We start from the raw sequence: 27562 nt of genomic DNA, 5'->3' as shown, positions 1-27562 counted from the left end.
CAAACCAAGCTTTTAGTTGAGGAAACCTTTGTTGTAAGTTGAAAGATATTATAACATTTTTAATACCTAATTTCATATATCAACTATTGTTACACATTATGAACATTTTAATTCTTCACATTAACCTTGTCGAAATGTTTTGTGTCCTGAGCAGAGCAGATGATGTCGACCTCGTATGGTCTGGCCTTAAGCCGGGTCATATTATTTAGTCTAAAAAAGTTCCTTCTCAGCGCTTTGTGCGAAAACACATTTGGGTCTTGAAAACAAAATTTGCTTTGAAATAACACACACACACACACTTTTTACTTTCTTCATCAGTCACGGCCACCGTGAATTTGATTCAACTTGTTTGTGAGATGTTATGGGGAAAAATAGATCCTTCAACTATATAAGACATTCTGTCTCAAAAACATCCACCTGACCTTGTTTACGCCGTCTGCTCACGGAAAAGTACCAGAGAGTATGTTTAGTCTACGAATGAAAAGGAGGAGGTCTTTTTAACTATAAGAAGCTATTGTACACGTAGAAGAGCACATTTGACGCTCTGAAATCCCACGTTCTTTAAGTGACGAAATCAGAAGCTGTTGTATGTCCAGAGACTCTCTGTTTTTTATGAAATCATTTTTGCAAAAGGTGTATTTTTCTTACATTAAACCTATCTTCATTTTTGGAACACACAAAGAGGACAAAATTCCTTCAATTCTATCAAAGTCAACTACCATATTTTCGAATCCCCCCCTTTTTTTTATAGTAAACTTTGGTACACTTGTATTTTTCTTGACTACAAAAAATGTGCATTTTAGGACCAAAGCATCAGCTTCTCTTTTTTTCTTTTTTTGATAAGCCATGTTTACAGTGGAAAAATGGATGCCCTTATAATTGCCATGGATTGAGGTAAAGTTAAATTTGTGGATTTTTGATTTCTTTTGGGGAGGGTGGCGGGAACCTCTCCTCAATTTCTTACACCTATTCATGTTTTTTTGTTGTGCTCAGCCCAAAGCACTTCTTATGTAAACAAATTGAATGAGTGGCCAAGCAGTACTTTAACATGCAGATTGCTGCTGAAGTGAGTTGAGGAGCTTCATGTGGCACGTCGTATCCAACTGGAGGCAGTTTGGAAGCTTTCTTGGGGGGGGGGGGGGTGTAAATAAGTCCCAGTCCCCAGATTTTTACACATCTGCAGCAGGCCTCGACCCCCCACAAATAGAACAATCAAGTCATCGAGCAGAATTCGACGAATCGTTTAAAGATAGGAATGCTGAACGATTGCCAGCACGACTCTCTCATCACCACAAAAGGATTTCTGGCGGACGTCGTCGCAGCCATCTTGGTCCACGACGTCCAAATCTGTCAGTGAATGATTGACGGATGAAGTTGAGATGCTATGCTAATAATAAAATAAGCTAAGCTAGTGACAAAGCTTCCACGTGGGTGTTTATTGTCCAGTCAGTGAAAAGACAAAACATAGAAATTTCTTACAAAAAAAACCAATGAGGAAAGATTGGCGGCCGATGATGCGTCTCCATCCCGCCGGCTGCCGTCTCGCGTCCGCGGCCGACGAAGCGTCTCCATCCCGCCGGCTGCCGTCTCGCGTCCGCGGCCGACGAAGCGTCTCCATCCCGCCGGCTGCCGTCTAGCGTCCGCGGCCGACGAAGCGTCTCCATCCCGCCGGCTGCCGTCTCGCGTCCGCGGCCGACGAAGCGTCTCCATCCCGCCGGCTGCCGTCTAGCGTCCGCGGCCGCCTCCCCTCAGCAGGCCGCCACGCATGGGGGGGCCCCCTCTCCTGAGGCCGGGCCCCCAGCCGCCGCCCCGCACGCCTCGAACGGGCGGGCCGTATCCGCCGCCGTCATCCCGCTGAGGAGGTCGACCTGCGGGCGGGGCACACGCGCGCATCGTCGTCAGGATGGCCGAGCGCTTTCAATTCAAAACCATTTTGCTTGCGTTGCTTACGAAGGACAATCAAGTCAAATCTTTCATTGAAGGGAAGTCAACCCCAAAGTTTTCTTGACAAAATGCGCGCCTGCCAGTCTCAAGATGACATTGTGACCATTATCGCCTTAGTGGAATCAGGAATCGATCAGCAAAATGATGCATGGGGGGGTCGTCATTTTGCAGTTGACATGACAGAGCCTGCATCTCATGACCGAAAGCCAGAAAAGAGGTGAGCCGTGATTGGTGGTTACGGGAGCAACTGTGATGTTATTTGCAGTGGTCAGCGAGTGGCAAAATGACCCCCCCCACCCCCCCACCCCCCGCAGGTGCCGTTTGCTGCTCCATCCCGATTCCACAAACACAGGATTCATCCTAACGCCCTTTTGAACAACAATGTCACACATGATCACGCAATTCAAAGTTCAGCTCTCAAATGATCTTTTTTCAAATAGTTGGGGAAATCAAACCCCCCCCCCCCCCCGAACATGTTTTGAACAAAATATGGAATATTTGCTACAGAAGAAACATGTACCATGTTATGCTTCTTAAAAAAAAAATTGTTTTCAGTTTTAATTAATTCTAAAGAAATCGCAATGTCCCATCACTGCTGAGCTCATTTTAGAGCAGACCCCATGGTCTACTCATGTTGTCCTTGGGGCTAACTAATACACGCTGGCACTGCCCCCCCCCCCTTTCATCAGAAGGTATTTGTCAACTCTTCTTAGGAGTCTCTTCATCTCATTCCTGGAAGCAGCAGTAGTATTAGCAATATTGCCAACCTGACATTGACACCCTGGAACCAACTGGCGACCAATCCAAGGCACATCTGTCAGCCAGGATAGGCCGCACATGATCCCGCTCACTATGAGGACAAACCCGGCGACACGCACAATCAAAGGTCACCTGTATCTGCGGCTGCCGCGTCTCGTTCTCGGGGGTCGGCCGTTCCCGGGCCGTCCTGCCAGGGTCGCTTCCGCGGCGGCAGAGACGCCATGTCCATCCCCTGCAGGGACAGCGAGCGCTCACGGTTCGCCGGAGACGTGCCGTCGTGTAGGGGGGGTCCGTCGCGGTAGCCGTCGTGACCTCAACACAGCAAACAGTCAGCGCATGCGGCCGGGCCGGGCCGGGCCGGGCCGGGCCCCTGACGAGCAACTCAAAAGTGTGAGCCTACCTCCTCTTGGGGGGCCTCCGCCTCTGGGTCTGCCCCTGAGCCCGCCTTCCCAGCCCCTCACGTCTTCGGGGGCATCAAAGCCCTCTTCCTGGCCCGCGTAGTCTTCGGGGTAGCCTCGACCTCCGGGCCGTCCCGGGCCTCCTCTGAACCTGAACCGTCGACAGTTTCAATGTTCGGGTTCCAATCCCGAAGCCCAAAAAATGTGCCCGGCTCACCTGTCGTCTCGCCGTCCTCTGAACTCGCCCGTGTCCCGGGGGGGCCGGTCTTCGGGCCCCCAATTGGCCGCCGCCCCGCCTCCTCGGGGACCCGCCCCGACCCGGTGTCCCGCGCCCCCCGGAAAGGCGGGTCCCGGTCTCCAGGCCTCCTCCCCACGGCCGTGGAAGTCCTGGCCCCCGTCAAAGTCCTGCGCTTTGTGCTGGCCGTCTCCCCAGAAGTGCTCGTGCCCCCCCGCGCATTGGCGGTCCGGGGGGCCCATGTGGTGGTTGGGGGCCGGGCTCCGGGGGTCTGAGGGAGAGCCAGACACAATGTCGGCATTTTCTTTCCGCATGCTTCTTGCGAGGCTCGCAACATTTCACAGTAATGAAAAAACACTTTTCAATCTCAACCTCAGAAGTTTCTCGCAAACAAAAGGAAGTTCACATCATTAGCAGCAAAATTCCACAAAATTGGGGGAATGAACATGAATTTATGGGATTCAAAAAGAAAGATACAAAATTGGCGTTCAACAGGGAACCTGAAGGTGCAAATAACTTGTAGCAGAGAAATTTGTCGAAAATGTGATGGCGAGTATAAAGACTGTTTGCGCGCCCTCGCACCACTTTGCCATTTTGTCAGACTCTTATTGCAGAGCTATTGAGGCCACGCCCCCTGTCAAGTACGTTTCAGCTCAAAACGTTTGTTTCAAATGAAGTCAAAATGTACGAACGTTACTTTTCATTTAAGAGGATAGCTTAAAAGCTATTCAATTGTTCATACTAGTTTGTTCGTTTGTGAGGATCTAAAACAAGAAAACTACGACGGCGTATTAGGGCCACGTGTAAATATATATTTTCAGCGGACGGGGGCAATATTCGGAGAAAAAAAACCTTGCAAATTTGCCACTTAATAAACTCGCAAATTTAGGATTTTTTTTCACTTTTTCACATGAAAGATGATTTGCTTAACTGAAAAAATGATTGCCATTTTCCAAAATATTGGACCAAATATGAAAGACAAAAAGTGACTGAAAAGACTCTTGCATCGAGAAAATCATCATGGAAATATTTTTTAATGATTATCTCAATATAGAGACAATTTGGAGAATCAAAGTCATTTTGAAATCGAGCGACATCAAAAAAAACAAAAAAAAAAAACCTTCTTGGCCCCAAAATGTTGATTGGAGCGAATAATACGGAAGATTGAAAACACCCTCAAAAAAAAGGCGTGGCTCCGTGGCAGCTGGGAACCCTCGACAGCACACCTGATTGATCAACAAGATCGTTATCAGGCTTCGACAGTGCTTGCTGATGAGCTGATCATTTGAGTCAGCTGTGTTGGAGGAGAGAGACATGGACATTTTTTTCGAGGGCTTGCCTATCTTTGGTGCGGATGATTTTCAATCCAATCCAATCATGAGCGTCTTTCAAAGCAATCATGTTTTCCAAAACGATTGGTCGCTCACCGATCCCCCAAAATGAAGGAAATGGCGGCACCCGACAATCCAACATCATTTTTGCATGATGTGCTCAAGTAAGGACGGAGGCAATTTTGAGCATGAAGGCAAAAACGCAACATGGCCGTCACTTTGGCAAGCTAACCATAGACCGTTTGTAAAAAAATTCATCAACAGAACTCCAAAGCTCACCTTTGTTGTTTGGGTTCTGCTGGCTCCTTCCGTGCATGGGGGGCCCCGAACCCTGCGCCTGCAAAGAGCACGACGGGGTCAGAAGGAACAGGTGACAAGCCTGAGCGCAGGTGCTAGCGCTCACCTGGTGCTGCATGTAGGGGGGCGCCGGCATGTTTCCCGGCGGCGGAGGCCCGTGCATCCCCCCCACCCCAAAGTTATTATGCGTCCTGGACGGGGGTCCCATCATCCCTCCCTGAGGTCCCATCATGTTTCCTTGGGGCGGCGGCATCATGGCCCCCTGAGGTGGAGGCCCCTGTAGCTCCCGGGGCCCCATCCCTCTGGTGGTGGGGGCCATCATCCCGCCTGGCATTCCTCTGGCCCCGGGCCCCATGTTGTGGGGTCCCTGAGCGCCCATGTTCCTGGAAGGGGCGGGGTGTCTCTGCATGTCCGGCGGGCCCATCATGCCCTGCCCGTGTCCTGACGAAGCGGAGGGCATGAAAGAAGGCCCCATTGAGGGGGGTCCCATGCTGTTGGACTGGGGAGGAGGAAAGTTCTGCTGTCCGGCGGGGCCCGGGAATGGGGGCATTGGGCCCGGTCCCTGCTGGGGGCCGTCCGAGCTCTTCTGGCTGATGCGCTCAATCTTCATCTGCTGCTGAAAGACAGCGGCGCGTCAGCAGACGTCAATCACGCCCGCCCGCCACGCCGCCACCCACGGCACTCACCTCCAGCAGCTTGGGGTTGGTGTACTGCAGTGCTGCCATCTCCTGCTCCAGCTCCACCTGATTTTTCTTCTTGCCGTCCGCTTTGGGTTCCACCTTGCGTTCTTTGGGGCCATCTCCAGGAGTGGGCATGGAGGGAACTCGATTCTCCGCCCAGGCCTGCGGAAAAGGGGCCCGGCCGGGCGTTTTCCTCATTCAGACGTCACAAACTTGGTACAAAAATGACAACGTTGTGTGATTGACAAGCGACAGCTGACCTGCTGGAACTGCGCCGGGATGGGTTTGGCGTAGGGGACTTTCTTCTGCGGGACCCGCTTGTTGTCCTTGCCCATTACCTCGTCCATGCCCCAGTCCAGTCCCGGGATGGACATCTCGTCTGGCTCCGCCTCCTTATCTGGACACAACGCGGCGCAGTTTCTGGACTCAATCAATGTTGTTGAGGGCTGACCAAGGCTTGGCGAGAACTTACCCGTCTGTTCCTGCTCCATGGCGACCTTCAGCTGCTCGGGAATTCCCATGCCTGGGATGGCGGCCATGTTGTTGGGCTCCATGTCATCTGGCATGACCAAGCAAGTGGAAAAAAAAGTTGCTCCCACCAGCGCAAAACATTTGTCATTTCTAACCATTGTGAATTATTTGCAGCTTCTTGTACGTCTTTACGTTCGTGATTTTCCGAAACCAAAAGCGTATTTCATTTTTACAACTACAAGATGATTTTCGTGCTTTCCTTAGCGAGAATGCTAACAAACAACAAGCAGGTGACGGCGTGCACGTGTGTCATGTGGTGTCCCGCGTGACTGACCGTACTCCACGCCGTCCTCCGACATGCCAGGCAGAAGGTTGAGGTTGTAGCGGTCCCTCATTTTGTCGCCGGGTCGATTCCTGGTCCAGAATTTACTAACAAACATCGAGCGTGTGCGTCGTCAGAACATAGCATGCTGCACACGTGTAATATGTTGTTGCCGTGTTTTACACATGACGTTTGTACGCTTGTACATGTGGGAGGAGTTTCGCACCTTTGTACTCCATATGTGACTCGTGCTTGGCGATCTACGGAAGGTTTCGTATATGACGAGAGAGCCCATTCGATATCACGCTAATAATATATAGCAGCACATGGATTTTCACGACACGCTGACTTTTCTCGTTTTCTTTGGACACGTTTGCATCAAACGAGAAATGCATCCAGTAGTGCTGCAACTGTTTATCAAATTAAACACCGCAGCCGACATTATTTTGCACAAATAATCAAACAAATGCAGTTTCAAACAAAGCGATTTCAAAAAAAAGACGAGATGAGCTCTCCTGTGATGTCATTTTGTGATTTTTGGTGTGTAGAACTCACAAGTCAAAATTCAAAGTCATATTTGTATTCAATTTACTACTGTGTCGACATCCGTTTTTGAAGCGCTTATCCTCAATATTATTACCGTATATGGCCCAAAATTCATATCACAACATCGACTGCATTCCGTCACAGTAATGGTATATATCGTGATATAAAATTAAGTTTGAAAATATTTCAAATTATTTATGCATTTATTATGCAAAGCTCAAGTCAGAATTAAAAATGAGCACAAAAAAAGGATACTTTTTTTTTTTAAAAAACATCATACAGACTTCCAATTGAGCTTTCCATAATTCATTCAAAATTACAATGTTCTTGGGTTAGATGAACTTACTTGTCTAAAAAAGGTCTAAATATGTTCTAATACATGTTTATACATTTGTTTTTTTATGCTATCGCATACAGAAGGCTTTGATTTGGCCTCAACTGCAGAGAACGGTTGAAGCAATGGTAGTTATTACAAAAACGGCCAGCAGGTGGCAGCAGAGCAAAGGAGATCAACCAGGGCCATGTTGAAAAAAGGCTCTTTCCCCCAGTTTTCAACAGATTTGTGAGTGATGAAGAAACTTTGCTATATTCTAATGAGAATTGCTGCTCTGTTTGTCCAAGTCATGTTTGTAAAGGAGAATTAGTTCTCAAACATTTTACCTGGTTAAATAAAAAAAATAAAAATAGTAGGCTGTTAGTATAGGGGCAGGGAGTCGGGGGTGTGTGGGTTTGTTTTTATAAAGTAAAAAAAATAACAAGTGGACGGAATGTGCTGCTTTGAAGACCCCCTTTTTTTAATTTAGTGCTCAGTTCCTTAGACCCCAATATTAGATTAGGCATCTTTTGGTGAATTTGGAATGATTTGATGTGGGGGGTGAAATTTCCTTTTGCAAACATCATTAAGCATATCATTTAAGGCAAGTTATTTAAGGCAAGGAGCGAGTAACAGGTGGAGGAGAAGCTGGAGGCGTGGAGGTTTGCAAGGTGAGCCGTAGCAAGGCGGAGTATCTGCGTGTGAATGCGAGGGACCCGAGTGGGAGAGTCCGCTTCCAGGGAGAAGAGACCAACATGGTGGAGGAGTTCAAGTATTCAGGGTCAACGGTCCAGAGCAATGGAGAGTGTGGAAAAGAAGTGAAGAAGGCAGGCTGCAATGGGTGCAGCAAAGTGTCAGGTGTGAAAGAAGAGGTTCAGCTCAAAGGAAAGCTTTAGTGAGAGCAGCCACGTGGTTTGGTCTGGAGACGAGTGCCACTGAGGAGAAGACGGCAGGCAGAGATGAAGATGCTGAGCTTGTCTTTGGGAGTGACCAGGATGGAGAGAATCAGGAAGGAGAACATCAGAGGGACGGCCTCAGATGCGAGAGGCTTTGCGGATCACGTCGGAGATGGTTCGAACATGTCCGGAGGAGAGACGGCGAGTATATTGGCAGAAGGATGCTGAGTTGCCAAATGCCAGGCAGGAGGTCCAGAGGAAGACCAAAGAGGAGGTTTACGGATGTAGTTAAAGAGGACATGAGGGTGGTCGGTGTGAGAGCAGAGGATGCAGAGGACGGGGTTCGATGGAGGCAACTGATTGGCTGAAGGGAAAAGTCGTAAGGAAAAGAAGAAGATTTAAGGCAAGTAGTAAAATGTCTGAAGTCTTCTTGTTGACGTTGAACGCATTTAAAACATCCGAAATCATGTTGTTTCTACCAAATACGCTCAAAAGTTCTCCAATTTGGATACTGTAAACGTATAAGATTGTATGGCAAGAAAGGCTTCTTGGGAGGAGCAATATGGCGGCCTGGCGGCTTCAAAAGTCTTGGCCTACAGGCTACCCAGTCCGATATTTAGAGAAGCGGTCGTAGGTGACCTCCACCTCACCCGACCTGCCGGCTGCACGCTCGTCGCTGACGTAGGCAGACCAGCCCAGCATTTGGGGTCGTGTTGAGGAGGCGCAAAATGCATTATTTCAAGCTTTGTCTATTTAAAGGAGCCAGCATGCCTTGAGGATGCCTTTTTTTTTTTTTAGAGTTATTGTAAGTCGTGAATTCATTCGCATTTGTTATTTATGTGTATGAACCCAACACTTGTTGATTCATTTTCATGGATGCTTATGTTTAATTGAGCTGTGTAAGGTTGTCACTTCGGCCACGGGTTTCACTTCCATAGATTGTGAGTCAGTCTGCCATCTGGTGGCAGCTGGTGGAACAAGCATCAGAAAAGCCTTTGATTCTGTCCTACTTCGTGTTTGCTAGAAATGACAAATGGTGAAAGTGACTCGACTCGACGACGACGACGACGACGACGACGACGACGAATGTGGTCAGATCGCCCAGCAGTGCTTCATGTTGTGGCCACGTTGCACACATGAAATGAGTGTCGTGTTACGCGCGTGTTGTTGCAAAGCCATATTAGATGCAATAATCACAATTTTTGCACACATGTGGTCAGTATGATGTGGTAAAGGTCTTGTGGTGGTAGGGGTTACCTGGTGTGGTCGTTGGATCCCGAACAGAGGATGTGACCCAGCGGGTGCCAGGCCAAACTCCAAATCATCCCCTCGTGCGCCATCTCCATGCCTCCCACTTCCTTCTCCACCCTGGCACACGCGCGCACACACAACGGCACATGTTGAGGCGTTGGCAATGAAAGGCGGCGGCGGCGGCGGGCTGATCCCCGGCGCGTCGCTTACCCCGCGTTCCAGAAGAGCAAGGAACCGTCCGAGCCCCCGCTGGCAAACAGCCCTTCGTGGATGGGATGCCAGGCCACCGCTGCCGAGCCCCCAACAGGAAAAAAACAGTTTGCCGTCACACCTCTTTTATTTGCTTCTTCTGTTTCACTCCCGGGAAACGCGGCTCAAGTCTGGCATTAGTGCCAAAAGGCTCCCTCTAGTGGTACCTTGCTGAACGTGAACCATGAAGTTAGCTTGTTTTCAACACAATTTGCAATCAATCTTAAGCAACTTGGGAGGAGGATGACTTTTGTTTTGGGTGAGAAAAAAAACAAAGCCAACAACTTTCTTTCCAAACAAAACAGAAAAATAAAAAAATTCTCATGCGTAATGTTGGCGTCACTTTTTTTTTTTTTTTTTAAGTACAAATGGCAATCTTGTAATGTCTCAACGTTTATTGAACAATTCTCCTGACTTCAAAATTGAGACATTTTAAAACAGCCTTTTACATTTCTTTGTTCAGGGTTATTAGCACATTTTAAAATTTTACATTACAATTACTATTGAAAATATATATGATATTGTATTGTAGCACAAAATGATGCCGTTGAATTAATTTGGTAAAATTGTTATGTTAAAAATGTCTTGACTTGTTTTCATTCATTTTGTGTTGATTGGGGCAGATAAAAGATGGACTTCTTTTTGTCTCCTTTCATTTCTTTAAAGAGTGAAACTAAATAAATAATGGCAATTTAAACCAGTAAACGTCATCATAGCTCTCTCTATTTTTCTACCGTAAATATTTATTTTCCAAAATGTAAAAAGAACTCAAATCTTAAAATTTCACAATTCTTAATGTCAAACAAAAACAAAAGGTTGGCCGCCATGTTTCATGCCCAACATCGGCGCCTTCTCCCTAAAATGTATCCAACGTCCATTTTGTATTTTTTGGAATGCCCGTACGGGACCATTTTGGATCCTTCGTCCGCGACGACTCGTCAAACGAGGACGAGCGAGCGCCACGCCAAACGGATGACAGCGGACAAGCTCGCTGGGCGTCATCGGCCAGGTGACTCGGGCGGGACTCACCCGTGGCTTCCTTCTTGTGTCCTCGGAACACCTGCAGTTCCTCCTTCAGGTTGCGGATGTCGAAGAGTTTGCAGAGGTGGTCCCGCGACGCCGTCAGCAGCCAGTTGCCGTTGGTGTTCCACTTCACCTCCATCACCGTGTTCTTGTGGGCGTGGCTGAGGGGTGAAAGGTCACACAGGCTCACTGCAAACCAGGCCTCTTTGTCCACGTGTGCCGGCGCGAGACAAAGTCAATCGGGACCAGCTCATCAATATTTCAAGCCGTCCCGGGACACGCAGCAAGCAAACGTCGCTCGTACTTTGGATGCAAGTCATCACCTGACGCGACTCAAACCGTCTCAAAGCTATCAAAGCGCACTTGACGCAAATTGTATTTCAAAAATTCTCAATTCCGAATTGACATTTGACTTGGAATGAAAGTTGAAATGAAGCGCGTGTGATTGTGAGAAATTCATATCGCTGAGACTAACAAGTTTACGTTTCATTCATGTCGGAAAGCTGAGAAATACACGATCGTGATTTCAAAGTAATGATTTTGCTTGTTGTTATGGATAAGCGAGTATCAGTAGCAGGTATCGGTATCGAGACAATATCCGTCATTATTTCAAAGTGTCAGGAATTAGAAAATAAGAATTTGAAGAGAAAAACGCTCATTGATTAGAAAGAAAAAATGTCAGCTTTTGTTGTGTTGTGCTCGTTTTCTTTTCCTGGCGTGCAAACGCGTGTTGCGTGCCTTCACTCACAGGGTTGCCAGACTCTGTCCCGTCTTCGGGTCCCAGAATTTGATGGGCTGCTGGCTGTCTTTGCTGCCGGACACCACCAGGCCTTTGGTGGGGTGCCAGTCCACGCACTTGACGTCCGCACCGTGACCTGCGCGCGCGCGCACACACACACACACACCTCAGCTTTCCTCATTGCGTTAGCGGCAAGCCAACAAGTTGCAAAAAAGCGCCAGATCAAAGAAAGGACAACAAGCGATGACTTTTGCGGGCAAGTGATTCCATTTGAGGCGTTTCCAAGTCGGGCTTCTGCGAGCTCAGCAGTGGCCATTTTGAAGTGAAACTCGTCAGCCAATCACAAAAGGCTTCCCCCGAGTAGAACATCAAACAAGTGTTGAGAAGCAATCAAGTTGAACTTTGGACTTTTTTTCCACCCCAAATATGACTCGTCACCCAAATATGACTTCGGTAGAAGCGACGCTTTCAAAGCTCTCCAAGCAAATAAAAGCCCAAGTGACAAAGCAGGCGTGATTTCAGACTCCCGTCTTAACTTGATTCGTTCTTTTTGTTCCCATGTTAGGAATCTAGTCAAGTAAAAACATACAAATTCATTGAGTTGATGGAGTTGAACCGCCTTTTATAATAATGTATAAAGCCCATCATGAAATTTGAGCAATTAACATGCAAATCAAATGTTGTTGTTTTTTAAAGGGAAAGTGAGTTTTTTTTCTAAACCTAAATAAAGAACAAAACAAAAAGAAAGATACATTTCATTGATTTTTTTAAAAAATGTATAAAAGCTCAATTAGTGGAAAAATAATATATATATATTCATTTTGTTTGTTACCAAAATAGCTTCTTGACTGCTAGGATTGGTGTGGATTAGTTTTATTATTATTGTTATTTTTCATTGTTATTTTATTGATTTATTTAAAAAATGTTATCAGGGGCAGATACAAGTTTCACTTCTTTCTGTCCACTTTCATTTCTTTTCTTTTTTTTTTTTAAAGAATGAAATAAAAATGTTGAATTGAATTGAATAGCGCAAATGAAACTGAAACTGAAAAGTGGAGTATATTTTTGTAATTCTCTTTTTTACTGGCTTGGCCAAGCAGTCGCTCATGAAGTTACAGTTGAAAAAACAAAACAAAAAAAAAAGGATCACGTCAAGCCTTTGCTTGAATTGCTGCGCTGGCTCGCAGTTGCTTTGAGGATAGATTTGAAAGTCCTTGCGATAATTCATAAAGCAGCGGCAGCGTGCGTCAGCGTGCGTCAGCGATTGCCTTTCATTTGACAGAAAGTCCGTTTCGAGCAAAATGGTGGAAATACTTCTTAGTAGGGATGTAACGATTTACAACAAACATCACCATATGAAGGTCACAATAAGATCATTAGCACGATTCTGTGGCGAGGTTGGTGATGCAAAAAAAAAGCTCACAATACTGTAAAAAATAAATAAATAAATACATTGAGCTCATACTAAAAAAAAAAAACACTCTAAAAAGAGTTGGGTCAAAAATGGACCAATCCTCTACTTGGGTTGATTTGACCCAACTTTGAGTCAAGAAATGGCTCTCATAAATATGAGTCACTTCCTTGACTTGGGTCAGAAAATGGGCTTGTTTTGTAGAAAACAAGCCAGAAAGTTGCCTCCAATTGACCCATTAAGTGGATCGCTCCATTTGGGACCCGCAATTGGCTTACTTTGGACCCAACTGGTTTTAGAGTGCACAATATTGTGCTTTGTACATGACAGCAATGAAAACTTTCAAAAGAAGTTTCCAACGCTGTGAAAGTACCCTGAATGCACCATTTTGCTAGTGTAGCATTAGCAACTAGCAAGTGTGCAGCGTATGTTATGCTGCACCACACTGCCCCCAAGGGGCCAAAAGTAGTTGGACTTGTTTTTACCAGTTGCTATTTGAGTGCAGTTTATTCTCTTTTTATGTCACGTTATTGTTTTTGGGGCAATTGTCCTTTCAAGTTAAAACTTTTTAAAAAAACATCCAAGGATTTTTTGTTGTTGTCATGCAGTGTGTAAGTGATGCCCATTGAAAAGGAATGGGGGGGGGGGTCTTTTTATGCATTATATAGATTTTTTTAAATAATGGGGTTTTTTTTCTGCCAAAAATCAGTATCGGCATCAGCCCCCCCCCCAAAAAAACGCATATCGGTGGGGCCCTAGTGTGGTGCGGTGTGTTGGGGGCGGGACTCTACTACCTCGAAGGATGCGCTCCTCGTGGCAGCGCTGGAAGTCCCAAATCCGGACGGTGCCGTCGTCCGAGCAGGTGGCGAACTTACTATCAGTGGGCGAGAAACTAGAGAGGACACACAGGAAGTGACACGTCACACACAGGAAGTGACACGGCAAGGCCTCCGCCGGGCCCATGACTCCGCGGGCGCTTGGACGCCGGTTTTTCCGTGGTGACATGACAACAACTGCAAACGTTGCCGAGACTTTTATTGACTTCAAAAAGGAAACTTTGACAATGTTGTTGGGAAAATGTCAATCAATATGCGCACCGTGACCTACACGGACCGTCTCCCCCTGCTGGATGCCAACTGCAACAACGCGTCAGAGTGGCACCTCGTGTCTTTGACCAATCCATCGTCAAGGAGTGACAACAAAACCTCCTCCTTGGCCCAACCACACGCCAGAAAAAAAAAGTGTGGGGGGGGGGGATATTTCCCAATCTTTTTGTGCTTCTTCTCATCAAGTTGCATTTTTAAAAGAAAGAGTTCAACAAAAACTGCTCAGCTTTTCTACACTCAACCTGTCACTTTTCACACCTTTAGGCAAAGTCCAAGTTTAGACCTTGGTTTGGGTCTGAGTTCAAGGTTCTAGACTATGGTCCAGAGTTCAAGGTTCTAGACTATGGTCCAGAGTTCAAGGTTCTAGACTATGGTCCAGAGTTCAAGGTTCTAGACTATGGTCCAGAGTTCAAGGTTCAGTCTATGATCAGGACCGATGGGTTGCAGATTGCGGTTAGATTTAAATCTTGGTTTGGGGTCCACTTGCCGGTCTGGGTTGGCGTTCAGGACCTAACAAGTCGTGCTTCAGAAATGGTTCTGGTTTTGGTTCTAGATTTAGTACTGAGTTACAGCCCAGGTTAAGGACTGAGTACAAGACTCCAATTCAGGTTTAGGACTGTAGTGTCTTTAGGTTGGAGCTCGGCACTGGATGCAAGTCCAGAATGAATGTCTAGTAGGCTTTTCATGCTGTCCATTCCCATCAAGCGCGAGTGAGATCGCTTGATACCGATTGTGAGCATAGATTAGCTGCAATTTTAAAGCCCCTTGGTTATTTTAACAATCCTTTATTCTGCCAAATGTTTTTTTCAATGAATTGATCAGATGAAGGGGAAAGAAAAACTAACAATCTGACCTCATTTTCATCTTTCAAGCATATCAAAACAGAACTTCATTTCCATTTGAGAGTGCTGAAAATGCACAAACTTAAATGAGGATTTCAGTTCCTGTTTTGGTGTAAAAGAAAAAAGGGGGCGGGGACGTGACGCTCCGCACAGGCCGCTCTCGAGTTGGCCGCCGGCTGCAAAGCACGAGTTGCAGCCCATCGATTTTTGCCATCGGCAATGAAAGGCATCGATCGACATACGCCGATACGAGAATCGGCCGGTCGCGATCCATCGGTTAGTCCTAAAGCTAGTTTCTAGGTTCACTTCTGGGTTTAAGAAACAGGTCTGAGTTCAAGGTTCAGCACCGAGTGCAGGTCTGTGCTCATCAGGGCTAGGACCGAGTGGGACGTTTCAGGCTCAGTTCAAGGTTTAGGGCTGGGCTCGTACAGCAGAAGGACTGAAATCGGCTCCGTGTGTCTTTGTTTAGGTTTGAGGTCCAGGGTCTTGGTTTAGGACCGTGCTCAAGCCGGGAGCAAGCGCACGTGCTTGCAGCTAGGTGGCCTTCACACACACGCAAAGTGTCAAGTGTGAAAAACTTTATTGATCCCTGACAGAGTGCCAGCCCGGCCTTTATTGACGCCACTTTATTAGCACACACATCAACAAGACACGAGAGCAGCTCGAGTAGGGAAAAGCGGAGGTGGCGTGTAAACCTGGCTTCTCTCACGGCCTCCTTGTGCGCCTGGAACATCTTGACGTTGTTCATGTTGGACTGCCAGTACTTGACGTAGCCGCCGTGGTCCGCCGTCAGCATCCACATGTCGTTGTGGGACCACGTCATGGCGCGCACCGGACTGTCGTGGGCCTGGCGGCACAAAAGGCGGCGCACGTCAGACACAAAAGACAGACGTACAAAAGTCGCTTTTCGGGGAGGGACTCAAAAGTCACCCATAGCTTTTCCATGCATGTTTTGCCAGGCGCTTCAAGGCCTTCAAGGGTTCAACTGTACTTTCCCCTCGCCATAGATTTTGGTGTACGGGACCAAAGTGAGGTCACAACCGCCATTTGATGAGAGCGAGCCTGCTTTGTTGAAAGCGATGATCTTAACGAGGGTTGCAGACCGTTCACGCCTTTGAAAAGCAATCAGCGCTAGCGGCTATCTAGCTTGCTGTCGCTAGCAGTCGACGCTAAAGGCTAGCAACGGGCGTGGTGTTGTCACGATAGCAACATTTGGACTTCCGTTCGATACCTGCAGAAAATACCTCCACAAAAATAGAAAACCTCAGCAAAGCAGCAGCATTTATTTGAGTTTTTATCAATTCTAAATATTTGGATGTGTGCATGTTCATTGATGTAAATACTGTCTATATTTGTGTATATCCTGTATGTGCTTTCGCATTGCAGGCCGTACCATGACGCCAATTTTGTCATTGTGGAGTGCAGGCATAGCCGATATTAGTTGTTGACAACCGATAACCGTGAGCCAAAGTATTAAAACGACAGCTCTTAAATGTACCTTTGAAAAAGATTTGGACTTCATAAAGAAAATTCTTTAACACATTTGATTTCATTTTTAAACTAAATATAGAATATTTGCCACATTAAGAAACATGTACTTTGCTAAGCTTCAATAAAGAAGTGATGACATTCTTCTTGTTTGGATTCTTCTTAGCAAGTCGCAATGTCCCGTCACTGGTGAGCTATTTTTAGAGCAGACCGCAGGTTCCTCATTGTCCATGGGGACACGCTTACACCTACATATGGAAACTTATTATTGATGTCTTTATGCATTTATTTTGAGGACAATAAGTGTCCTAGAAGGACTCGCTGTAGAAGGAGAAGAAAGTGAATTGAAGGCAAAGAACTTCAAATTGAGGTCATTAGCGGTGACAGACCGTATTAGCGGTTATGGATCTTTTAAAACCACGGTAAATCGCTAAAGCGGTCATCGGCCCACGCCTAACGGAGCGCAATCCTCAAAATCGGAATTGATTTTCGATGAATTGCCCTACAACAATAGATTGCAATATTGATTGGATTTCAATGTGTTGCTTAGCAATCGGAGGAGGCTCACCTGCAAAATGGTCTCAAAGTTGAACGTCAGTCCGTTCCACAGCGTGAACTCGCCACTGGACGCTCCCGTCACCAGCCGACGCCCCTCGGGAGTCCACTGCGCGCACACGCACACACAATCAATACCGACGTCGGCACCCAACATCGGCCCGCCCGCGTCCCAAACTCACCCGGATGACAAAGACGGGACATTTGACTTTGTTGGTGGACGTGCGCACAAACTTGGTGGTGACGGCGTTCATGGGATTGTTCAGCATTCCCAGAGGAGGGACCAACTGTGGGACACAAACGCACGGGGCTCGGTCACACTCTTTGGTCTGTACGTTGGCCGACAAGAAAACACACGCACGATTCATGCTTTTGGGATGGAAACGCTGAGGTCAAACACGCTCCTCGCAGACGGGTCACGCTGACCAATCGGAAAGCACGTCTGGCTTTCCCGGCCGCTAGCCACTAAGCGAACTTGCGCTACACGGTGCAGCAGGCGTTACGAGAGCTGCCGATCCAATCATGGCCTTCGTAGCAGCAAAAGTAGCGCTGTCGCGAGGCGGACGACGCGTTAGCCAAGTATTGCTTGTGCGCAGCTAGCTAGCTAGCGGTAGTAGTTACGACGCCGCGATCATCTCCTTCCTAAATCCATTGTGGTTTGTAACGCTGTACGTTTTTCTTTGCTCCCATTGGCACCGCTGTCTTTCTCTGGTCCCAAGTCAAAGAAAATTGTCGTGGCAGGATCCAAATGCACCAGCGAACGTACGGAGCACCACCGGGAGCATTCACCCGGAGCGTTCACCCGGAGCGTTCACCCGGAGCATTCACCCGGAGCATTCACCCGGAGCATTCACCCGCTCTGACTGGAAATGAGCAGCGCTCGGTCTCCGCTATCTCAACGTGAGCATTCGGCATCGCTCGGCTAGCCCATCAAGGTACGTTCAGCAAACTCCGAGAATGAGGTCAAACTCTGAGGCATTTTTTACTCCGATTTTTGGGTCAAAGTCCGATTTGTACCAATTCCGAGACGTTAGAACTCCGAAGGTTCCACCGTATATAGTTTTACTTCAAAAATGTGTCTGAAGCCAGAAAATGATTTACTTCCTCCACGTGACGAAATAAAACGGTTCAAACCATATTTTCCGGTGTGACTCGATTCTTTCTCAACATCTTCTGGAGCCTTTTTGGTTTGGGCCGAGTTTTACTTGAAAATATCCACCAATTCTGACCAGTCAAAATGACTAAAACGCCTAAAAAGTCCCACTTGAATAGCGTGGAAGCGACTGAAACTTCTTCGTGAGACGTCAGCATTCACTCAATCATGGATTGAACGATTTGCTAGGAACGATTTGACAGAAAAGGTAACCAAGATGGTGGCCAGCCGCCAAGGAGACGAGGAGGAGACAGGAAGACAAAAAGGTCAAAGCAGGGAGACTCACGTCATTGTAGCATCCGGCATCGGGTTGGATGGCTCGCAGGTCGCGATGGTCTCGTTGCCACTGACGATTCTGTCCGCAAAAACACCTCACAAAAGTCACAATCGGCCGCACACACAATTAATACATATAGAACAATAACTAAACAGTGCGGAAAAGATAAAAGGTGGATCTTATATAGGACTCTTTTGTGCACTGCTTAGACATTTATTGTTAGTAGCTTAGAAAGAATAATAAAATAGAATGATTTATTTATTTATTTAAATAACTGCTCCGTTGTCTGATTGAATCTGTCGCCAGTTATTGCTTCTTTCTTTTTTTTACTTGTTGGTCGCAGATCCGACGAAAAATCCTGAATTTGTTCGGCTCAGCCAAATGTCAAACTTTCAAAGACGGCAACATGCAACAAAAGTGGCGCTGAAAAGCGTCTTCATGTGATGGCAGCGCGCGCGATTTAGCAGCAACTGGGCTACTTCCTTCCACGTGGTCACAACGGCCTGGGATCGAACCCACGCTCTCAGGGTTGCGAGATGTGGCCCCGCCCCCGTCTACGTGCTACATAGCGGCAACAATATTGCTCATCTTGCTTTGTATGGTGTAAGAAAAGGACACGCACACGACGGCCTCGCTCCCGACACCAGAAGCAAAAGCTGACACTTGTTGTGCTCATGGATGCGAGTCGCACCGTTTAGCTTTTACAACAAACTTGCCATCATCATCATCATCATCATCATCATCATCATCATCATCACCATCATCACCTTGCACAAGGATTTGATTCAAGGCAGAAGCTCTGCACTTTAATTCCTAACTTATGTTAACTGATCAACTAAAAGCAAAACATTGTGATTTTTTCCCCTGTGATTTTTCATGATGGTTTTCGTTAAAGGGAAAAGCAAAATTAGAGAATAAATTGTAAAGTGAAATGCTTTTGTAGGGGCAAAAAAAGGACATTTGCCTTTGGTCATCCTTGCCCAATCACGCATGCAAATGAGTTTGCTGACGTCGCGGGCAAGAAAAATGTGCTCTTGGATCCCAAACGCGGCGCCAATTCTGATTGTCATCATCGGCACGCCAGCTTTGACGTCATTTCCTGCGCCGCTCCCAAAGGGGGCTCAAGTGCGCATAATGTAGCTGCCGTGTGTGGCGGAGTAAAAGTCAGCCAGATGTTTGCCGTCCAGGTAGGAGTGAGCAATCGGGGAAATTTTTATTTTTTTCTAGAAAATCCCGATTTCGATTTGATCAGGATTTTTTAAAAATTCATATGAAATAGAAATGAGAGTCGCATTGAATAAATACTGTGCTCGTAAGGCTACACTTATGAGTTTGCGAAAATGAACACGGCAATACCAAATACATGTTGTAAAGAAATACATTATTATAAAGCAGCAAAACAATAACAAAAGTCACCGTTCTGTCAAGTAGTGGATTCAAAAGAGCGAATATCTGAAAGCGCACAAAACTTGGCTGATATCAAGTCAGGAGGGAAAAAGAGAGAAAGAAGCAAGTTCAAAGTTCAAAGCGCCTTTTATAAATAAAGGTCAATATTGTAACAAGTTGACAACCCTTGTGAGTGGATGGTGGCTTATGTAGTTTCCTATGATCTGAACGGGCCTTGAATGCAACACAGACAGACTTTTCTTTTTCTTTTTCTTTTTCGCTACGCACGTTAGCGTGTTGTTTTCTGGCACGGGCGGGAAACTTTGAAAAATTGGCATTAAGGTGTTAGTTTGCCGCTTGGCCCGATCAGTTCACAAACGCTACCGAGGTGGCTTGGAATAAAAACAAGTAACCTAAACATTTGGGATTTTTGGCGCCACTGCCACAATTTGTCTACAATTTGCATACTTACGAGGAATGGCGGGCGGGGATTTGGGGGGGGGGTGCGCTACTTGACCACACTGCTACATGAGCCGACAGTCAAATTGTGCGGAAATGCCAGACGGGCGGCCTGCATAATCGATCGTCACACGATCTAATATCGTCCCGACGTCCAGGTTGGGGACCGCCCACAACAAGAGTGACCCATGTTAATGGTGCCTTGAGCCAACTTGCAGACGCTCCCTAAGTTCTACTCGCTAACGGGCTGGCTGAGTCCGTCCTTATCTTTTTCTTTTCGAGAGTTCAGTATTGTTCATTTGGTAATGTTACCGATGCAACACGTCATCATCGTTGCTCTCTCTCTTCTTTTTGGGGGGAATCCGTCCTTTTTGGGGGGGGGGGGGGTCCGTCCTTATTGAGCCACACTTTCATCTTCACTTTGGGCTGGACGCAAATCCAATCCTTAACACGTCCAGAACTCACAGAGGCAAAGTGTTGCCGCCTTCTGTTTGCATTCATGTTATTTTATGGAACAATAGAATTTAATGTGGGGTTCGCCCACAAATGGCCAAAATGGCTGTATTGCTGAAAGCAATTGTTTTGAACTTCTATAGCATGATTTTAGCAATCTGGCCCGCTTGCTAATATATTTTCCTCCATGCAGCCCTTGAGCGATGTGGCCCAAAATTCATATCACGCTATAAACTGCATCCCTTCATGGTAACGCTATATAGAATGAAGCCATGTTTGAAGCAGCTCTTCAATTTGGATGCAGAAGATGAGGACTTTGTGGATGAAGACCGACCAAAGAAGTACTTCGTTGAATGCTTGACTAAGTTACAACTCAACTCACTGTTTTGCTCCTGCATGCTTGCTAGCGAGGCAAGAAACACGGAGTCGTCACGCCCACGACCTCCTCACGACCTCCGTTCCACATCCTCAAACCTCCTCCAAGCCCGCAAAACTAAGCTCCGCTGTGCACTATGGCCGACCACAACTTCTCCTCGGCGGCTTCCAGGCTGAGGAACGCTCTCCCCGACCGCATACGGGCGTCCTTTAGAACTTTCTTTTTGCAAAAGGCTTTTTACTTTGTAGCACTTTGCTGAAATGCAAATAAAAATATGCCTTTTTATTATGATTATTTGAGAAGCGTGTCGACTCAGTGACCAGAATGCACGTGGCAATAGCGCTAGTGGCGACAAGGCAGCCATTAAAAAAAAAAACTCCACAACCTCCACACGACAGCCGACTGTGATTGAAGCAAATGTAGAAGGTAAGCCAACCTGCAGATGAAATCGTGAGGGGTGTCTTAAGTGGATCCAACTGAAAATATCGCCTATTAGAGATGAAAAACGTAACAAGGTGTTGATTCCATCACAACATGTATTTGTAAAAAGTGTCCTGCCGGCCCAAGGGCGACCCCGAGCCAGCAGACTACCGTAAACATCAAAACCAATTGTGGCAGTTTCAAATTCAGCAGCCACGTCATGTCGAGTCACGAATGGATTTTTTCAGCGGCAAATGCGGTGGCCAGCATCGGCCTCCCAACCTCCCAAGTCAAGCCAGCCGGCGGCACGCGGGCAAGCGGGCCTACCTGCAGGTATCGGATGACGGAGGGGTTGTAGTCGATGGTCTTGCGGTTGACGGCCTTGCGCATGCGCTTGCCGTCGAAGGTGAGCTGCTGCATGGCCTGCTGCTGGGCAAAGTCGGGCCGCTTGTAGAAGACCTGCCGCGGTGCCTGGTGCTGGAAGCGCGGCATGTGGAAGAAGCGCTGCGGCGAGCTCACGTCGGTCGCCATGGCGACGCACCCCGCCCACCTGCCACAAGACGGAACATGTATTAGCGGACTACTCAAGACTGGCATCCATCAGCTGTTTTTCGGTCCTTCTCAACAATTTCATTGAAGTGCATTTAAGATCGCGATGCGCCGAATATTCGGCCACCGGAAATTTTCGGCCCAAGTAAAATGAAAGCCGAAAACGATGTAAGCAGCGAACGCGGGGGTGAGCGTCCACCTTTTCCTCTCGCTGGCTTTTCACCGTGCGAGTTTGCACCGGTCGGTGGCAGCAGCTCGCAGCCGGGGTCACCGCACACCCCGGAAGAGAGCAACAACATTTAAGTGGGTCGGAAAAAAGCCAGAACTGCCGTGTAGTGCGGTTCAGGTGAGCCACTCTTTCTCCTGCCATCTCCGGGCGGCGACAGACCCGTACAGGACGCCAAGTGTGACTTGGCCGTCCGTACCCGAAGCCGATGAGCTGGAGCCAACAGACGCATTTATTTCTTTTTAAACTGTGGTCAATGAGTCAATGTGCTGATTTGAAGAGCGCCGCACGCATTGCCTGTGCCGACTACATTGACTCGAAGGTGCAACGGCGCCGCCAGAAAATGCTCAACCCGCTTTGGTGTTTAATGTAGCATTAGCCAACACGTTTCCATTTATACTGTGCTTGGTTAAAATGCCAGAGCTAAATAAATATTTTAGAATAATATTATAATTTTAATTAATTATAATAAAAAAAATATGCATAATTTTTTCCCGCCGTTTCGATTTTCGGCCAAGCATTTTTCATTTTCGGTTTTGGCTAAAAATGTCGTTGCATTCCTAATTTAATCCAACTGACAACGTTTGAAGAACCACATGCAATTTGGACCCGTACGAGCTTATTTAACTCAAACTTGTCAGCCAACCGCACAGTACTTGCAAGCCCTCAAGTAAAAAAAAACTTCTTGGGGGGAGCGGTGGTGCAGTGTCCAACGTGCCGATTGGTTGTTGGACCGACATCAAGCCATTAACTCTTTCACTGCCATTGACGTTTATCGACGTCAAGTAAAAACCTACGGAGCACTGCCAATGACGTCTAAAGACGTCATCCAATGATTTTTTTTTTTTTTTTTTGAAACGGATAGAGGAAACCCTTCCGCATGTCTGGTGAAAGTTTCCAGCCTGTCTGTTGTGCCTAATGACTATTTTTGGCCCCTAGAGGGCAGCGATGACTCTCTTTTGACAAGATCGGGTGGGCGTCAGTAGAGGCGGAGCTAGAGCGTCGAGCAGGAGATGAGAATGGAAAACAAAGGAAAAATGACGTTGTCGTAACGCGGAGCGCAACCGAGCACGCACAGGCGGACGTTCGATCGGACGACGGAGAGTGCCCCGAGTCCAATGCATATTCATCGGAGGAAGTGTGTACAGTCTGCTACTTGCTTTTTATTCCCCGGAAAAAAAGGCCGCCAAGAAAGTGTAACGTTTGCACGCGAAACGGACCAATGCGAAAGTGAAAGTAAACTGTTGTGCGAGTCCTGGCGTCTCCTTGCACGCAGGAGAGCGTTACAAAAGGAAAAACTGTATTTGAAACATCCACATTATTGTAAGTAGTACCACAGTTGCACACATTAGTAAATAGTTTGCGAAATTGTTTTGTCAAATTGTTACACTGTTGAATGGAAATAAACGCATTTTGCAATCAAAAAACACTTTTTCATTGTTGGTGAAAGCGTTTTACAGAAGCAAAGCATTATTTAGGTGTTTGTGGCATCATTCATGGACAAAAAGAAGTGTACAATTCACTAGAGTGCATGAAATAACATCGTTTCACAAAAAGCCGTTTTTCTCCGCTTTTTGTTTCAAAACAGAGAATTTCGGTGAAAGTAACCATTTTCTAGTGTTGATTACTGAAGAACAGAATAAGGTAGAAACAAACTTTTTTTTTTCTGATGAAAGATGAGAGTCCAATCTTTCATTTGGTAGTATGTGTGTTAGTCCAAACACAACATTTTCTGTGGACCTTGAAAGATCACTCAAAATGCTTAAATGGGCTGGCACTGGCGACGTCCCGTTTTTGAAAACGTCTGGCAGTCAAAGAGTTAATTACTATTGGATTCGTGGCCGGACCGGCCATTTGGGAAGCTCCTGAAATTCCCGATGGCCAGTCCGCCCCAAATGTCAGCTCTTGTCTTTCATGATCCATTTCTATTTTGTATAGTACTGCGGGTTGCAGTCCCCTCTCGTGCTGCAGCTCTCCAATATTTAGGTATTCAAATATCCAAGGAAAAATTCTATTGAATAATCAGGTATTTCGATCAAAAATAATTATATAATTATGAATACAGAAGACATTAAAAATATATTTCCACTTGCTGATGATCGACCGAGTTACTTTTTTTTTTTACTTGAAAACATTATTTTCCTGTCTAGAAAGTTTTGTGAGATTTTCAACAAATCTCTTTCATGGATTTTGGATTGACCTTCCGTTAAATAGTAGGCCACCTCCCTCTCTACGCACTTTTAATTTAAAACACATCTTTGTTCTTTGCCGTTTGACTGGGCATGACACTCATTGTTTCAATGTTTTATGCTACCTGCTGTATTTTGTTATTAATTGATTTAATTTATTGACCAATTCATTGACCCACTTAAGATAACGATGAATTTATTTGGTGTTCTTTTTGTTTGACCTCTGTAGCAAGCTTCTCCCCAAGCGCAGCAGATTGTGCAGGCGCCGCAAATAAATGCTTCACAAATCAGGCGCGGCGCCGTAGCTGCCATCGACTGGGCTTTTTACTTGACTACTACTTTCCTGTCGTTGATATCATTCGAAGCAGCAAAATTGCCAAAACAACAACAACTGCTGCTGCTGCAACGTCTGATGTCTCAGATCGACCACAATGGCACAAGTTGATGACATCACAAGATGCGCTGTCCCAATTCTGCAATTTCCGCATGCTTGTAAACTTGCGCCCTCCAACACTACATGCACCGCCATTAAGTCAACACTCCATTGAGGAGCGCAGAGTGTAGTTTGGGGTATAGCGACAAGGCCAAAAATCAAAACATGGAGTAAGTGCTCCTTTCCAGTTGGCGCTACAAGGTGACACTTCGGAAAATTATCACATGCACCCTTTATGGGCGTGTGTTTTCAATCCCCAAATTAACGTCACAACTATCGTGGCGAATATTGTGAACGTCACGTGAGCAAACCCGGACAACAGGTGGATGACGTCATGCACCGAACAACATTTTAGCAAGATCAGTTTCAAACAATCAGAGGATTTAGATTGATTTTTAAGTGGGACATTGGCTATAAACAATTCATCCATAATCAAAAATGGTTGTCGATTAAATTGATAATTAATCAGTTGTTAATTGTTGCCCCTCTACACAACACACACACACACACACACACACACACACACACACACACACTGAACAGTGCGTAAGGTGAGGATTCGATAAATCGGTGACGCCAAAAATCTCACAAGTTTAAGTTAAAAGGCGATCAATTACATTAATCCAATTCCGATGAAATGCGTTGCTATCGCCACAAAGCCTTCTAATTGTTAGTGAGCCTCAATGTTAGCATGGCGCCTCGCTAGCTAGCCTAGCTAGCTAGCGCGAGCGGCTCAATCGTGAAAACAAGCTGAGCGCGTGTCAGAGCGACGCGCTGGCGTCCAAAAGTGTTTGAAGCATCCTGTGAATGTTGAACGGCTGAAGAGTTGCTTCGGTTCGGACACATTTCGGGCGAGTGCGCGCGTTCTCCGGCTTGTTTTGTCGCGCTGGCTAGCCGCGAGGCTAACTCGGCGGCCCGCTGCTCCGGAGGGCTCCGAAGGTTTCCGAAAGCTCGTCGCCAATCGCCACTCACCCAAAGTCTCCGCGGCAAGCTTAGCTCGCAAGCTAGCGAGCGAACACCAGCTGCGGGCTCCACCCGCCGAGCTTCTTTCGCAACTCGGCACCACAGATCCGCTCCAATGAGTCCACTTGGTGCCGCTTTAGCCGGCAGCTATCGTGAGTGGCGGTGCAAACATGGATCGTGACGTCACCACGCTCATGCGTACGCCCCGCCTCGAAACCAACAGTGCGCGTTTACGTCATCACGCACGCCGACGTCACCGAGGCGTCGCAAACCAAAACAGCCTAGGCGCAACAAGCGAAGTGCGCATTACCTTTGCGCATGCGTGAAAATCAAATTTAAAAAAAAAACTTGCTGCCAAACAAAGTCGTCATTTGAATGGCGGCGAATGGAGTGCTGAAAGTGTTTGCGTAACTGCACACCTCAAAGCTTGCAAGCATTTTTTAAACGACTTTCAGCCTTAAGTGACAAAACAACAGGTGCACTTGGTGCCATTTTTAACTGTCCTAATGGAGTTTATCGGCAAAAAAAAACACCATTGCAAAGCTGGAGAAGACGGAAGTGTACGCTTGTAAACGTCCGTTCACTCTTCCCAATTTCCAGACAGAAAAGAAAGATAAAAGAGGCTGAAATTGATTTTTTTTTTTTAAACACATTTATTTTGTCAATATCCCGAAAGCGAGGGAACAGACGGAAGCATGACGAAGCTCGCTGGCGGACGTACGGAATGGAAGTGACGTCATTTAAGAAGCTGCTTCAAGTTCAACCTTCAGTGAAGAAAGCTCGTCCCGGTGTTGTGTCCTCGGTCCTCGGTCCAACTCCCGCTAAAGCGCACACATTCGTTCAAATAAGAAGCACTTCAATAGGCTTAAGTGTCGCGTCCCGGCAGTGGGCAGTCAATAATGTTTAAAATAGATTCGATTAAAAAAAACATCAACTTTCCAACGGTTGAAAGGGTCCAAATCAGCGCTTGCCCCGTTCGACTCCGTCGGTTTTCAATGACAAGTGACGGCCTACCCACAATGCACCGCGCTGCCCAGATGCGCACTTCGCTTATTTCTAGTCCAGTTTACTATGTTCAGACAAATGAGTTTGTAGGATTTTTTGCAGAACTGTCTCGTGGGAAGACAGCCCATACCACTGAACCAAGCTTGTCCAGCTGTTAATCCTGACATCTTTGGTGTCAGCTTGAATATAGCGCACATTTATGCATCTCCTTTTGGACCCATTGGCAATAAGCTCAACATGCAGAACCCGGCACACCTCAAGTGATGCAGTGGTCGTCTCCCATGAAGTTGGCGGGTTCGCTCCTCATCCCCAGAGTGATTATTTCTTTTTTTTCACCCTTAAATATTCTACTATTTTCCAAGTGTGAAGTTTGCTCTGTTGAGTGGTCCCGAATATATATATATTTTTTTACTGAGTTGCAATTAACTGCATATCGGCGCATTGCAAGCAACGCAGATGTGCATTGCGCCACCTACTGTACAAGAGCGTGTAGCACTCATGTCAACACCTACAAAAAAGCTTACTCGTCGTCCTTTGCATCCCGCGTTCCATTACACGCCAACTGATTCGAAACGTCACGTGACCATATTGATCACGTCCCCCTAAACAATATGCGCTTGCAGCAGCAGTTTGACAGCTGTTGCTTGGCTCACTTGCTTTTCAATACAGCTATTGTGGACCTAAGCTCTTTTGCAATCCACTGTCCCTGTTTAAACGAAGGGAATGTGCCTTTAATTGCACTTAGATGTATTTTTTCAGGATGAAAATAAATAAGTAGAACTTTGCCTTCATTTATAATTATTTTATAAAACACTAG

The 27562-nt window shown here is 46.6% G+C and overlaps 1 protein-coding gene across 2 annotated transcripts; it reads right to left on the bottom strand.

The window, feature by feature from the left end:
* Positions 1 to 1409: 1409 nt before the first annotated feature.
* wdr33 (WD repeat domain 33) lies at positions 1410 to 25942 on the bottom strand. Of its 2 annotated transcripts, none has more exons than XM_077556130.1 (21): positions 25750 to 25942; positions 21708 to 21930; positions 18296 to 18364; positions 17039 to 17143; positions 16870 to 16965; positions 15509 to 15660; positions 13660 to 13757; positions 11464 to 11590; positions 10722 to 10876; positions 9654 to 9732; positions 9450 to 9560; positions 6450 to 6544; positions 6117 to 6203; positions 5905 to 6041; positions 5651 to 5806; positions 5071 to 5580; positions 4947 to 5004; positions 3319 to 3607; positions 3104 to 3252; positions 2836 to 3015; positions 1410 to 1868 (listed from the first exon to the last, which is right to left on the bottom strand). In XM_077556130.1, the coding sequence occupies exons 2-21, from the start codon at positions 21909 to 21911 to the stop codon at positions 1726 to 1728; spliced, it is 3000 nt and encodes a 999-aa protein (XP_077412256.1). In that variant the 5' UTR covers positions 21912 to 21930; positions 25750 to 25942; the 3' UTR covers positions 1410 to 1725. The 2 variants fall into 2 exon arrangements, with proteins under 2 accessions (XP_077412256.1, XP_077412257.1); XM_077556131.1 differs by having other exon boundaries at positions 5071 to 5577; positions 25750 to 25941.
* Positions 25943 to 27562: the final 1620 nt, after the last annotated feature.

The sequence above is a fragment of the Vanacampus margaritifer genome, chromosome 2 (assembly GCF_051991255.1).
Source record: "Vanacampus margaritifer isolate UIUO_Vmar chromosome 2, RoL_Vmar_1.0, whole genome shotgun sequence".
In the NCBI taxonomy this organism is placed as follows: Eukaryota; Metazoa; Chordata; class Actinopteri; order Syngnathiformes; family Syngnathidae; genus Vanacampus; species Vanacampus margaritifer.
The sequence above is the reverse complement of the archived record's forward strand: the minus strand, read 5'-3'. Positions and strand labels throughout refer to the sequence as shown.